General features: G+C 33.9%; 1 protein-coding gene across 3 annotated transcripts; it reads left to right on the top strand.

Moving 5' to 3' along the window:
- The first annotated feature begins 10,965 nt into the window (after positions 1-10,965).
- Positions 10,966-14,135, top strand: LOC18586687 (C2H2 and C2HC zinc fingers superfamily protein). Of its 3 annotated transcripts, none has more exons than XM_088802760.1 (6): positions 10,966-11,240; positions 11,346-11,388; positions 11,585-11,626; positions 11,709-11,979; positions 12,964-13,263; positions 13,860-14,135. In XM_088802760.1, the coding sequence occupies exons 1-5, from the start codon at positions 11,233-11,235 to the stop codon at positions 13,224-13,226; spliced, it is 627 nt and encodes a 208-aa protein (XP_088658886.1). In that variant the 5' UTR covers positions 10,966-11,232; the 3' UTR covers positions 13,227-13,263; positions 13,860-14,135. The 3 variants fall into 3 exon arrangements, with proteins under 3 accessions (XP_088658886.1, XP_088658887.1, XP_017985170.1); XM_088802761.1 differs by having other exon boundaries at positions 12,964-13,170; XM_018129681.2 differs by lacking the exon at positions 13,860-14,135 and having other exon boundaries at positions 10,967-11,240; positions 12,964-13,427.
- The last annotated feature ends 1,128 nt before the right edge of the window (positions 14,136-15,263 follow it).

The raw sequence follows: 15,263 nt of genomic DNA on the forward strand, positions 1-15,263 counted from the left end.
CCTTGGTCAGCACTTTCTCTCACTAGTTGGAGGTTTTAGAGAGAAAAAGAGAGATTTTCCACATTTGTTTGGAAGCTATTGGAAGAGAATTCAACTATAAAGAAACCCTAAGGTGAGTGATGAACTAGGCTTGGTTTTAAGTTGTTGATAATGGCTAGTAATTGGGATTATGAGCTGTTTTATTGTTGAGTTGTTTACTCATTTTTAGTGTGATTAGAGTAGTGCAAGGAATAGCCATTTGATATAGTTGGAAGCCAATTAGGAATGACTAGTAGAATTTGAATTAGAAACTAGCTTTTGGAGTGATATTAATGTAAATTGGATTGGTTGTGATGTTGTGTGTGTATAGGTTACAACAAGGCCTCACATGTCCATTTGGAGTATTAGTTGAGGTTAGAGTCAAGCAAAAGAAACAACAAGACCGGTGAGTGAACTTGCATTTCAAAGTATTTTTGGGAATGTGAATGTGTTTGCACAAGACATTAAATGATTTTATCAAACTTTTCTTAAGAATGGGTGCCTTGGGAACAAGCCCTTGATAAATTATCTTTGTGTTGTGATATGTGGCTATTATGGATTTATATACTGCTACATTATGTTGATATATATATACGAATAATGTTGTGTAATAATATTGACCCGACTATGTGCAAGTAGGAGTACGCATAAGCTGTTGCTAACTCAGCTATGTGCGAGTGGGAGTGCGTAGCTGACCCAGCTATGTGCGAGTGGGAGTGCATAGCTGACCCGGCTATGTGCGAGTAGGAGAACGCATAAGCCATTGCATATGAGCTGATGATGATGGGAGGGTGTGCATGATGATTGATATATATATATATATATATATATATATATATATATATATATATATATACATATATGGTATATGGTTGTAATGCATGTGAAATTTTGGCATGTTGAACTTCGAAAATTTTTGAGCATTTCATGTTGAAATTGGCATGATGAATCTTGAGAATGTCCTATTTTCTTGCAAATTGAGTTCATTTCAACACCAAATGGATTTTTAGTGCAAAAGAGGTCTTTTTTTCACTTAGGTGCCCTACTTCTCACTGCAGCAAGAATACAGCGAGAAACATTCTGTTATGGTAGCAGAAAACTCGCTGCAACGAAAATAAATCTCGTTGTAGCGAGAAACTTTCAGGTTCTAATGTAGTGCCTTCAATTTGATGAAGATTTTGACTACCTTCCCGTCCAAACTGGGAAAAGTGGTAAACATCAAAGTTGTATCCCAGCCTCTCAGCTTTTTAATGGTTCAAAAATCAGGTCAATTGGACTTCTGTAACAATAGATATGTCAGAAAAACTAAAATACATGCAAACTAGTATTGTTTCTCGCTGCAGCGAGAAACATTCTATCCTACATGCTACCCTATTCGATTTTTGAAATATTTTTCACTCATTTAACTTCATGGATTGATCATGGGTTGTTGCAACACTATGAGGTTATTAATCAAAGTTTGAAATGAGGTGTTTTTAGTAAGAAATTAAATCAATTACATTGTTTTTAAAACAAGTGCATCATGATTTCCAAATTCTTCCTATTGATTGCTTGTTCCCTTCTTATGTTCACTCACTGAGTTTTATACTCACGTTTTTAAACTTCATGTTTTCATATTCGAAGGCAGTTGGGACCTAGATTGAGTCGCACACATATGCTCACCTTCTTGGTAGGTACTATGGCATCTCAGTAGCTGTACCCTCACCCACGGTCACTCTGCTGATGGTCAAGAGTCGTATACTTGTGTATACGTATAAGTAATGTAGACCACTCAGATTCATGTTAGAAAAATCAAATGTGTATATTTGATTACTGATGCCATTATGGGCTGGCAAACGAGTAACATTATTTTAACATAATACGAATGTGAATATTGGGTTACTATAAAATGTTATTGAAATATTTATAATTGAGAGTTGCAATATGTGGTTTTAGAATGATGATCAAGTTTGCATAAAAAAGGCTTGCTTGGGCTTAGTGGGTTATGCCCATTGGGCCCATGCGCCATCATACTGCCAAAATTTTATTGATTTAGTGGGGTAATTGATTAGCTTACTGCATTGAGCGGGTTTCTGTGGACTGACCTATTAGAGGAGCACGGTAAACCCCATCATATTTTACCTTAGTATGAGAGGCGCGAAGGGTATCTCCTAAGGTAGTTTAGAGTTCACTTCACACCAAACCACCACGTGAGGGTGAAACTCAGCCAACGCCAAGGAATGGCTATGTTTTTAAATGTAAAAATATGTTTTGTGTATATGTTATTTTAACAACCTTGACGGACTCGGTTGGATGCCCTGCACAAGGTGTCACCGAGTACAAGTTTTAGCATGAGCCAAGTTTTTAAGAGAGTCATAAGCCTTGTTGAATTTTTTTTATGAAATGTAACTGTTTTATATGGGTTGAAATGAGTTTTAAGGTTATGAATCATATTATAATGAGAAGTTTTAATTGTCTCCATTTACTCGGCTTTAGATGCTATAGATGATCTTTTCTTACTCACTGGGTTTATAAAAACTCACCACCCTTCTTTCACCCATTTCAGGCTCAGGGCAATCTGTAGACTGTCAATTTTGTCGAGGGTTTGCTTTTGGATTCGCACCCTTAAAAATCATAGGTTCATAATCGTGTTTATTTTTGTCATTTTGGGGCTCACATGTCATTGTAGAATATTTTTGTATACCTTGGTGCAATGTGCTATTATATATACGAATTTATTTTGTTATTACTTTTCATTAACTGTTTACGTAGAATTTTATAAATATTGTTTTATATGAAAATAGAATATTTTATTCAATATTTTTTTATTTAGTTTGATTAGCTATAATTCCACTTTAAATGGATGATTTAGATACCTAAATTTATTTTAGATATGAAATGTATATTTTTTATTTATATATTATATTTTTAGCAGGTTTCGAAATTTTCGAGTAGAATGACCAAAATACTCCTGTGCGGTAGAAATTACTTTTTGATTGTCTTTAATTTGAAAATAGTCTATATTCCTTTAAAATATGATATTTAGTAACTACTGCTCACAAGAGAGGCAGAGAACTGATGCTAGAGCCTTGCGAGGTTTCGGTTGACATTTCGGGTAAGGTATGTTTATCGGGACATCGCAACGGTTGTCACGTGCTCGAAGAGAGTACTGGGTCGTGACATATGTATTCTAAATTTTATACCCTTTGGGACTTGGATCTGTTATATGAAGTTGAGATTTAGTGTTGCTACTTTAGCATGATTTCCAAGGGTAAAAAATGATACGATTTAACGGAACATGACTAAGAAAGCAGCCAGATCTTAATGGATTGACATGAGTATCCAAATAAGAGTCATTATATATCTCACATACATGGTCTATAACTTATTGCTCAAGTAGTTATAAAAACATTAGTTATCAGATATAACCATGAGTTTAGACACACAAAGAGATTTTGCATAGCTCTTACATATAGGAGGGATCAAAGATGCAAAATCTTGTGTGATTAAAATGATTTGGGGTATGACGAGAACTCGAGCGGTGTTATGTTAGTAAAATGGTAACTTAACATCTCATTGCTCACCAATACCTTTATTTTCTTGCTGGTCACACGTTCCATTTTCCTTGTATGACAATGAATGAAGAATGAATTAAATTGAGAATGGTATAAGTTGATGCCAATGTGTACGAGTAGGAGATGTTGCATTTAAATCTAGTGTGTCCACATAGCATGCAACTTTATTAATTATTTGTGGATATATAACTAATATTCAATTAATTAATATTAGATATTATTCTGATATTCCTTAATTGAATAATTAAAAATAAATGTTTAAGATAGGATATAAATTTAAATTTAATTTGTTTAAATTTAAATTATCTATCCATTATATTTAAGTTTAATTTGTTTAAATTTAAATGAAGATTAATTACATTTAAATTTAATTAGTTTAAATTTAAATATAATATCTTATCTCTATATCTTTAATACGTCTATAAATAGTGAACAGACGTACTAGTTTCAACACACAACCAAAGAGTGAATGTGAGTTCTTCTGTAAGTCAAAAAAACCAAAAACTCTTTTCTCCTTTTTTTTTCTTTCTCTACATACTTGAAGCACCATCAAAGGCCAAAGGGTTTTGGAACGTGTAATTCCTTGTGGAGAACTTTAGTATATGCTCCATAACAACGAGAGTAAAGAAATTATTGTGTGCATGAAAAAGGATTTGTAAGGCAAGCTTCTTCGATCAGAAAGGTAGTAGAATATTTATCTGAAAATGTAAGCCCACCTCCCAACAATCCAAGACTTAGACTAATCTATCAACTTTGTGCTTTTTATATTAATTCGTCTACCTACCTAATTGACATAAGTTGGAATCATGGAACAATTAGAATTAATTTGTTAGTTGTTGCCAGTTAAAACTATTTTTCCACTAGGCTACAATAAGTCTAACCTTACTATAGAGAACATAAAACTCTTCTCACTTAGCTACATTGCCAAACCCATTTATCATACAAATTACACTCCCATAGAAATAACAATCCCATTAACACACACACAAATATATATATATATATATATATATATATATATATATTACTAAAATTAAGAACCCAACAAAGCAATAAAATTCCAAGAAATAAATCTAACCCAATTTAGAAGTCCATGGAAACAAAATTGTGAGAGCTTGATCTTTATAGACTTGTAGCTAGAAGTAGACGCGATAACATGAACTAGGGGTAATTTTGTTATTTTTTTAGTGAGCCCCTAGAAGTAGCTTTCAAACATTATTAAGGCCTAAGTAGGCCTAAGATATAAATGAATGATGAAAATGAGGATAAAAAAAAACGAAGGAAATGGAAATAATGATGATTTCCAAGGTAGGGGCAAAATAGTCATTTTACATCTCGAGTCGAAATTTTTAAGTTTTCATGAACCTGAGTATTTCTAGACTATTATGGACTTTGCCTCAGCGTCAAAAGAGTAAAAAGTTGAACCAAAGAAAAGAGAGAAGGCAAAGTCAACTATTGGATGGCATTTTTGTAAATAAATGAAACTTTAGTCAACCATAGCATAAATATCTCATTTCTCCAGCAGTGTCACGACCCAAATTCCAGGCCATGACCGGCGCATGAGCCCAATGGATGTAGTCCACTAAGCCCAAGCAAGCCTATTAATATAACCTTTTCACCATTCCATTTAAAGTTTCTAAGTCACATTTTATAACTTTGAATCAAAATAATACTAAACATTGTCATCTCATAGTGGCATACCAATCAAAGAATACATATATTGTCTAAACATAATTTAATAATTTACATTGGTTTGTCTATACACAACAAAAGAGTACTCAACTTTCAGCGCAGAGACTCAGACGAATGTACAGCTATTGAATGCCGAGACACTTACCAAGGGTCAAATATACGAAGACACTTCGACCTAGTTACCAGCTGCCTCGTGATCTGAAAACATGAAGTTGAAAACGGTGAGTATAAACCCAGTGAGTGAACAAGAAGGGAACAAGCATACCATAAGGAATGTTTAACGAAATCATGATGCATTCATTTTTCAAAACAATGCAATTTGTTTTAGTTCTTTTTAAAACCCCTCATGTAAACCCCACATGAGTAAATCATTTTATGAAAAGGGTCCATGCTCAACAAAGGATTTAGAAAGTGAAAACTTTAATAGCATTCATGCGAATTAGGTCAAATTAACGACGGGTCCTTGCTGCGACGAAAAGGTGCAACGAGAATGAATTTTTGCTATATCGACACTTGATTTAAATTATCAACTAATCGAGGGTTTCTTAACTGGCCAAGGGTTTCTCATCAAACCTCTTCATTTTAAACTTAATTCATTTATTCCTTAATGTTGGAAGTCCATGCTCAACTATGGTACCAAAGAAATGGAAAATAGAGTAGCAACCAAACCAAATGAGGAGTAAAACAGAAAGTTTTTCACTAAATCTCGCTGCAGTGAAATTTTTGGTCTCAAAACAGATAGTTTCTCGCTGCAGCGAGAAGCTACAGTAACATTCTCGTTGCAGCGAGATTTCGGTCAGCACCACCCCTCCAAACTCGAGAGTTTCTCGCTGTAGCGAGAAACAGAGCAACATGAAAAAAAAAGTTTCTTTTCTTTCAAGAGAAAGTCATCCTGCTAAAATGACAAAAACAACATGAAACACATACAAATTCTCAAAATTCAACATGTCAAATTCTCACATTTCATTACAACCATATATATATATATATATATATATATGCATATGAGCTGATGATGATGGGAGGGTGTGTATGATGATTGATGTATATATATATATATATATATATATATACATCAATCATCATACACACCCTCCCATCATCATCAGCTCATATGCATCAGCTTATGCGCACTCCCACTCGCACATAGTCAGGTCAGCAGCGGCTTATGCACACTCCCACTCGCACATAACCGGGTCAGCATCGGCTTATACACACTCCTACTGGCACATAGTCGGGTCAATATCATTACACAACATTATTCATATATATTTAGATCAACATAATGTAGTAATACAACAATCCATAACAGCCACATGTCACACATAGAGACAATTTATCAAAGGCTTGTTCCCAAGGCACCCGTTTTTAAAAAAAATTAGATAAGTCATTTACATTCCCAAAACTATTTTGAAATGCAAGTTCACTCACCAGTATTTGTTGAATCCTTTAGTCAACTCTAACTTCTCTAATTGTCCAAATGGGGTGATGCGGCTTTGTTGGAACCTATTATCACATTAGCATCAGCATTAAGTCAAGCCACATACTTATGAATTCTAAAAGCTTTTTCTTAGCTAGCTTCCATTTGCCATTAAATGGCTATCCATTTTCACTATTCTATCACTCCAAAGTGAATTTACAATCTCAACTACAAGGTATTCACAAATCAAATCTCTAGTCATTCTCAACACTAAAATTTCAACTCTAATTTATTACTCACCTTAATAGCTTTGAAACTTTGAAATTCTTTCCAACAATTCTCCAAACTATTGTAAAGCTTCCTCTTTCTCTTTCTAAAACACCTAACTAGTGAAAGAGAGTATGGAAACAAGATTTTTTTCAAGGGTTTTAAAGTGAGAGAATGGAAGAGCACAAGGGTTTATGGAAAGGGTGCTCCAAAAGCTTGAAATTTGAAGCTATTTAAAGAAGGGTGTGGAGCTTTCTTATCAAGCTTTCATGGAGGTTGGGAAGCAACGTGAAAGAGAAGAAAAAGAAGAAGAAGAAAAGCTGCTAGAGAATGTAGAAGTTGTTGGAAGAAAGATATTTATAGCCCAAGCTTATCCACTCCACTTAAATTATCAAAATGCCCCTCCACAAATTAGCTTATTCTCCTCTAATCTTTTATGAAATCTTTTACTTTTTTGACACTAGGACAAGGTCCATAATGGTCTAGAAATGCTCGTATTCATGAAAACTTAAAAATTCTAACTCGAGGTGAAAAATGACCATTTTGCCCCTATCGTGAAAATCATCAAAATTTTTATTTCCTTGTCATTTTACTCATATTTTCATCATTCATTTATGCCTTAGGCCTACTTAGGCCTTAATATTGTTTAAAACTTACTTTTAGGGGCTTACTAAGGAAATGATGAAATTACCCCTGATCAGGGATATCGCGTGTACTTCTATCTACGAGTCTATAAAGGTCAAGGTCTCACAAGCAGCTTCCTCATTTTTCCAGCAGCTTCTTCTTCTTCTTCCTCCCATCTCACATTTTTTTCATCCTCCATGAAAGCTTCTCTCAACGCTTCCATCACCCTCTCAAACTAATCTTAAATTTCATGCTTTTACACACCTTGTTATAGGGTTTTTCATGCTCTTTTCAGTCTCTCACCTTAAAACCCTTAAAAAGTCTTACTCCCATACTTTCTCTCACTAGTTAGGTGTTCTAGAGAGAGAAAGAGAGAGAGCTTCTATAATAGCTTGAAAATTCTTGGAAATGAATTCACTTACAAAGCTACCAAGGTGAGTAATGAAGTAGAGTTGATTTTTAAGTGTTGAGAATGGCTAGTGATTAGACTGGTGAGTGTTTTGTAGTTAAGGTTGTTTATTCATTTTAGAGTGATTAGAATAGTGAAAATAGATAGCCACTTAATGGCAATTGAAAGCTAGTTAGGAGATAGCTTTTAGAATTTATAGTTATGTGAATTGAGTTAATTGTTATGCTCTTGTGATGATAGGTTCCAGCGAAGCCCTACCACCCCATTTGGACCATTAGAGGAAGTTGGAGTTGGGTAAAGATTTAACAAATACCGGTGAGTGAACTTGCACTAAAATGCTTTGGGTAGATACATATACATTTGAACAAATCACTTAAATTGTTTAAATTGTCTTTTCTTTAAAATGCATACGGGAACAAGCCTTTGACGAAACATTTTTGCATTATGAAATGTGATTGTAATGAATTTGCAAAATCCTTTTATATGGTGATATATATATATATATATATATATTGTACATTGGTAGATAATATTGTGTAATAAATATAACCATGCATGTGCGCGATGTGGGGGATGCACATGCCGGTGATGACAGGGTGTGGGAGTGTGAAGGATGACATTGTTGTGCGCGATGTGGGGGTTGCACACAATGGCATTAATTGTGCGAAATGTGGGGGTGCACAGATGACTCCAGCTATGTGGGCGATGTGGGGATTGCACATGAGCTGGGTGAGGCAGCGATGATACGCATGTTTATGTATATATATATATATATATATATATGTTATAGAAAGTTCATAAAAATATTTGTGATTGTGTTGTATGTTGACATTGTTAATTGCTCCCAAATTGCTTTTCATTTCAGCAAAAAAATAGCTTTTTGATGTAACAAGACCCCTTTAACTAAATTGCTCTATTTCTCGCTGCAGCGAGATTCATTTTCACTGTAGCGAGAAACTCTCTGGTAGGTAGCCTTAATCCATGCTTTGTATTTTGCTGCAACGAGAATGGATTCTCGCTGCTGCGAGAAACTCTTGGGTGGTTTCAAACTTGTGGTACAGTGCTTTCAATTTGACAATGATTTTGACAACCTTCCAATTAGAACTGGGCAAAGTAGTAAACATAAAAGTTGTAGCTCAACCTCTTAGCTTTCTAATGGTCTAAAAATCATGTCAATTGGACTTTTGTAATAGGGGATATGATTGAAAAACCAAAACATATACAAATTAAGAATGCCTTTTCGCTGCAGCGAGAAACCCTCGGTTTGCTTGTCTTGCTGGGACATTTGCTGAAATTTTTATTCTTTTCAACTTCATGGTTATCATGGATTTTTCAATGCTAAGGACTTAAATATTTAAGGGTTGAATTAAGGGGTTCTACAAGAAATTAAACTAAGTTGCACTATTTTTAACAAAAGTGCATCATGTTTTAAAAATCATTCAGTATCGTTTGCTTGTTCCCTTCCTATGTTCACTCACTAAGCTTATACTCACGTTTTTAAACTTCATGTTTTCAAATTCAAAGGCAATTGGGACCTAGATTGAGTGTCCACGTACGCTCGTCTTCTTGATAGGTACTATGGCATCTTAGTAGTGGTACCTTTACTTAAAGTCACTTCGCTAATGGTTGAGAGTCTTTTGTTTGTGTACACGTATATGTAATGTAAACTACTAGGAGTCATGTTATAAATGAAGTATGTATATGTTGGATTCATGATGATGCCCTTATGAAACTGTAATGAATGACAGTACTTTGAGATAATACAAGTATGAATATTCGGTTGCTATAAAATATTACTGAAACATTCATCGTTGAAAATTACAACACATGGTTTAAAAGATGATGGATGGAATGAGGAACAGGATCTCATAAAGAGGCTTGCTTGGTCCTAGTGGGCTATGCCCATTGAGCCCATGCGTTGGTCATGGCTCGGGATTTGGGCTGTGACAAAAATATTCAAGATAACAAAAATATCTAACAAGAAATTATTCAAGATAATTAAATTTTGCACCAAAGATTCTTATACCCTTGTTAGATATATATGATAAAAGTAAACTGACTTATTGGAATCGATGTAGAAATGGTGGAGAGAATCACAACGGAGGACACCATTGTGATTGAGATTATGGTTGGATTTTGATTTCAAAATTAAAAAAAAAAATTATACTAAACACAAGCAATCGAAGACTAATCAATCTTAAAACCCAAACCCAACAACGAAAACTGAAAAATATATATGAGGAAGTACTCCCTTGATTGCGAGATTCCTCTCTTCGATGGACTCTCTCATTTTTTTTCTTTGAAATCGGCCACAAGTGTTTATCGATTTTAATTATAACTTTTCATTAATGGTTGAAATTCAATCTTATAAATTTGAGGGTCTTATTTAGTGACCTTACAATAAGACCAAATTTTATGACCTGTGGATTAATTCACCTACTTTCTAGTCTTGGGGCTAAACAATCTCATGTTAAAAAGTGTGGTGATGATATCCACTAGATTAAAAGGAAGCCTTCATTTGCGAAGGTATTGGAGGCTTAATACACCATTTATCCTAATATTTCATTTATCAAAGAAAACTACTTTTTTAATTTTAATGATGGAATTTTGTAAATTATTTTCAATTTTAATTACTATTTTATTTTATCTTATGTCTTTCTAGTTATTTAGAATTAACCCACCTTATGGGATCCCCAAATACTCTTGATAAAGAGTCTCATAATTTTTTCTCATATTTAAAAGATTTCTTAAATAATTATTTTTATTAAATTTTATTTTATAAAAAATTATTTTTATTAATGACTTTTTTAAAGTAATTTTATAAATTTATTCATGCACAAAATTAAAAATAACATAAAAAACGCTTTAGGAAATATCTAAATTGTTAATGGAATTGATCCAAATTTGCTAGGCCCGGAAGCTGATCCGGGTCGGACTTGGGTGGATCCGGCACACGTCTTCTTGCCCTTTTCTTTTCCCTTCCTTTAGCACCAGCTCGCTTCCTTTCTTTCTAGAATACCCTATGGCCTCCATCTGTTTTTCTCTCTCCACCGTCGGTTCCGTCGTCAGCTACCGTTGAAAGTCCCACCGTTTTCTTTCTTTCTTTCTGCTTCCTTGGCATTTCCACCGATCGATTCCTCCCAAAACTCTCATTCTCTACAAAACCCTAAACCCGAGTCCTTCCACCACCACTTTTCTTTTCTCCGTCGCCGCCTCTGGAAGTCTTCTGATTTGACGTTTTCAAAGTCATGCCTCGGTAATGGATCTTTACCAATTTAGTCTTAAAAGAAGTTAACACTCTCACTATGAAAAATTTTATCAACCTTTGTTGTATATATTTTATTTGGATTCAAATTTTCAGGTATTATTGTGATTACTGCGACACTTATTTGACCCACGACTCTGTAAGTCTTCTGATTCATTTTTTTTTGTCATATTTCTATTTCTCTGTTGGTTCTGTTTGTGTTTACTTTAATCCTTTCGTATTAAGTCTATATGTTGATTTTTGATTGAGCTCTTAACAGCTAAGTAACTTTAATTAGTTTGGACTGTTGCATTTACAAAAATTGCTGAGAAATTTTGTTTGGGTTTAAATTTCAGCCATCAGTTAGGAAACAACACAATGCTGGTTACAAACACAAGGTAATTATAGAGTATTTTCTTATTTGTTCGTTTTATTTATCTTGTTAGTTATACTGTTTGCTGATTCTGGGTGTAATTATAGGCAAATGTTAGAACTTACTACCAGCAATTTGAGGAGCAACAGACCCAGAGCTTAATTGACCAAAGGATCAAGGAACATCTTGGTCAAGCTGCAGCTTTCCAGCAGGTTGGAGCTGCTTTCAATCAACATCTGATGGCTCAGAGGCCCCGCCTTCCTGTTCTTCCTACACCTGTTATGCCGATTCCAGGGGCTGCGCCGTTACCTATGAATCAACCAATGGTCCCAGGGATTAGACCCCCTGTTCTGCCAAGACCACTTCCAGGTCCTCCAGGTGGGTTTGATACATATATGTATTATTCCTGTTGTTGCTAATATCAGTTTTGGTTATTTGGTTAACGATCATATTCTGTAACGAATTTTACATGGTGTTAGTGAACTCAAAGAATTTACTTTTGTTTGTTTTGTCACCATAAATCTGTTATTTACATGTCATATAGTTTAGCTCATTTTATTGATATTGGCATCTTTTCAATCAGTCAATAAAAGATACTATAGGATCAACTTTTCCTTCAAAATCTGGAACTTCTATCTTGATTTTCTTGGGTATATCTCTAGCCATATCTTGTACTTCTTGCCTTCTTTCAATCAATTGGTGACCTAGTGCAATCCATTGTTTTGCCTTTGAAGTAAGGTTTGACCCGCTGCTGCTTCAACAAGCTTTTTATCTTGGTGTTGAATATTTGTAACATCTCTTCAAAGTCAGAGAGTAATCTTTTTTCTAGTGAACCCATATCGCCTCCCAATGCTGACATAATCTCCTTCGTGTTTTAATGATCTCGTTGTAAAGCCTTTGAATTCAATTCTGTGTTTGTCACCATTATTGAGTAGAATTATGGCAACATCCTTTGGATCTTTAAGCTCTGGTACCTATGTAGGACAGCTTGGGGGTAGGAATTATGGTATTATTAATCAGAAATTTTTAAGAAAATAGGGAAAATTGAATAAAGAAGAAGCAAAACAGAAAAGAAAGATCCCTATGCTTCACACATAGGGTTCCTTGGTTGCTTTACACAACCAAGAAGAAAGAAAACCTAAGCATCACACTTAGGGATCCTTAGGACTTCGGAGTAATACCTAAGGTTGATTGCATCAGACAATCACAATAGCAACGGTGCTGAAAAATTCCTTGTCACAATCTCATAATCAGTCTCCAAAAGAAAGAGTACATTGATATTTATATATGCTACTAGCCTACGACAAACCCTAACCATAGATGGAATTGAACCTTTTTCTTCTTTTTTGGTGACATTGGCAGGTTATGTTCCTGCTCCAGGCATGCCACCAATGGTGGCACCACCAGGTGCTCCTTCCTTGCCTGGTCAAATAAATGGTGTTCCACGGCCTCCTACATTGGCTCCCCTGACAACAGTTCCTGGAACTGCAACGACACCAACTTCTTCTAATGCAGCGCCCACCATGGTTACACCTGCAAGTTATCAAACCAATCCTGCTGCCCCAACAGGTGGAGGGTTTGACAATTTCAATGCCAATGCACAGCCTTCTGAAGCTAATCATTAATCTGGTTAAACTTGCATGCTTTGCTTCCATATCTAAAGTAAGAGCTTAAGTAAGCTGATGTATGCTATTGAACATGAAGCTTTGTGATTATTAAGGGTGTATGGTAATTTTTTTTAGAAGGGTAGTTTGTGTATGAGACTTGCAGCATATGGGAAACATATAACTTGATGAAGACAAAGAAGTTGACTTATTTTGCTTTGACATTGTTTTTTGGCACAAATTTGTCTTCTGGGAAGCATAAAAGGTTTTCACAGATTATCTGATCTGAAAATTTTTAAGGTCAATGCATTTATTCAAACCTAAGGGAGCAGGCTTATCATTTCACCATTTGGGATTTTGCACTGGTTCATTGACACAGTTTAAATTATGCAAAAATAGTGTAAGCTTAGTAATATTCTTCATTGTTTATTTCAGTTTATATGTTTATAGATATAAATGTATTCTTCTTCCATATTGCAATGTTGCACAAAGGATCCACCGATGATATCAAGGGAGTACCTAAGAATATCATGATTGTTTTGGTTGTTCTTCTACGGGTTGCATTATTCTCATAATGTGGGATTCAGACGTAATGAACGAAAATACTATATCTCCTTGGTAATTTTTTTTACCTTCATCATACTGTTTTTACAGGCAATCAGAGCCAATGAGCATTCCTCTCAGTCTGATAATGATATTTCATTCAGCTTTCCTGTTGGGATTCTTACTCTAAAATTCCATCAAGTTCTTTGGTGCTGAATGGAGGATAGTTTTGTGCTGCCATTGTATCTTTCCTTTTTTTTTTTTCATCACTAGTAGATTTTTATTGTGATACAGTTGAAAGTTGGTGTTACTTACAAAGTCTGGAGCTTATCCTGTATGTTTAATTTTGTGAGAAAATGAAATATTACTAGCTGCCATTTGATGATCTGTTCTTTTTGCAGCCTCATTTTATTGGTTGTAATGGGGGAGCTAAACAATCACTTCAAAAACTGTGGGTGACGCTAAGTATCCACTAGATTAAAAGGAAGCCTTCATTTGCCAATCTTAATAACCATAAATCCTTAATATTTCTTTTATCTAAGAAAACTAAAATTCTTATTAATTTTAGTGGTGCAATTTTGTCAATTATTTTCAATTTTAATCATTTTTTTATCTTGTGTGTTTCTAATTATTTTGAATTAATATCACTTTGTGAAAATAATTTTGAGATTTTTCAAACATTTTTGGTAAAGACCCATGATTATTTTTCATTGAAGAATTTTTTTAAAAAAAAAAACCAATCACTTATAACTTTTTCTAAAATTCTCATTTTTAAGAAGGTTTTTAAACAATTATTTTTATTATTTTTTATTCTAATCCTTTCTAAAATAATTTCATATATTTAATTCTTGCACACAATTAGAAATTACATAAAAAAATAAAGAAAATGCCCTAGAAAATATCTAAATTCTTATTGAGTTTGACCCAAATTTGTTAGGTTCAAAGTTTATCTGGGTTGAGTTTGGGTAGACTCACCTCTTCTTTCCCTTCTCTTTGTTTTTTTTTTTTTTTTTGTTTAAATTTGATGTATTGATCAATTTTTTAAATATGTTGCCACTTTATTAATAAGATAAAATTAAAAATCTTTAGAGACTTAAAATTAAATAGTAAAAGTTTTTTAAAAGATACATAAATAAAATTTTCTCTCTCCAATTCCTTCTCCATCTTTTTCTTGTTCTCTTCGTTTTATTTCTTTTTAACTTCATCATTTTCTTCTCTTCTCCTTCCATTAAGTTAACTTCAAGGGCAATAGGGTAATAAGGATTTCAAAATAATTTTGACTTGTTGACTTTAGTGATATATTTTTTTTAAAGTGATTTTTACCTTTGACTTAGGTTTATAATGGGCTAATCAATTATTTTTTTAAAATAAATAAATTAAGGTTTTACTTTTAGTTGGGTTTGATTGTTGCCTTTTAGTTTAATTGAGCATATAAAATGATTGTAGCTGAGGGTCTTTTTCTAAATTTGTTGAAATTAACATTATAGTAGTTTATGAGCAGTTGAGCATTTGGCT

Source organism: Theobroma cacao, chromosome 10 (assembly GCF_053813885.1).
Source record: "Theobroma cacao isolate CCN51 chromosome 10, ASM5381388v1, whole genome shotgun sequence".
Lineage (NCBI taxonomy): Eukaryota > Viridiplantae > Streptophyta > Magnoliopsida > Malvales > Malvaceae > Theobroma > Theobroma cacao.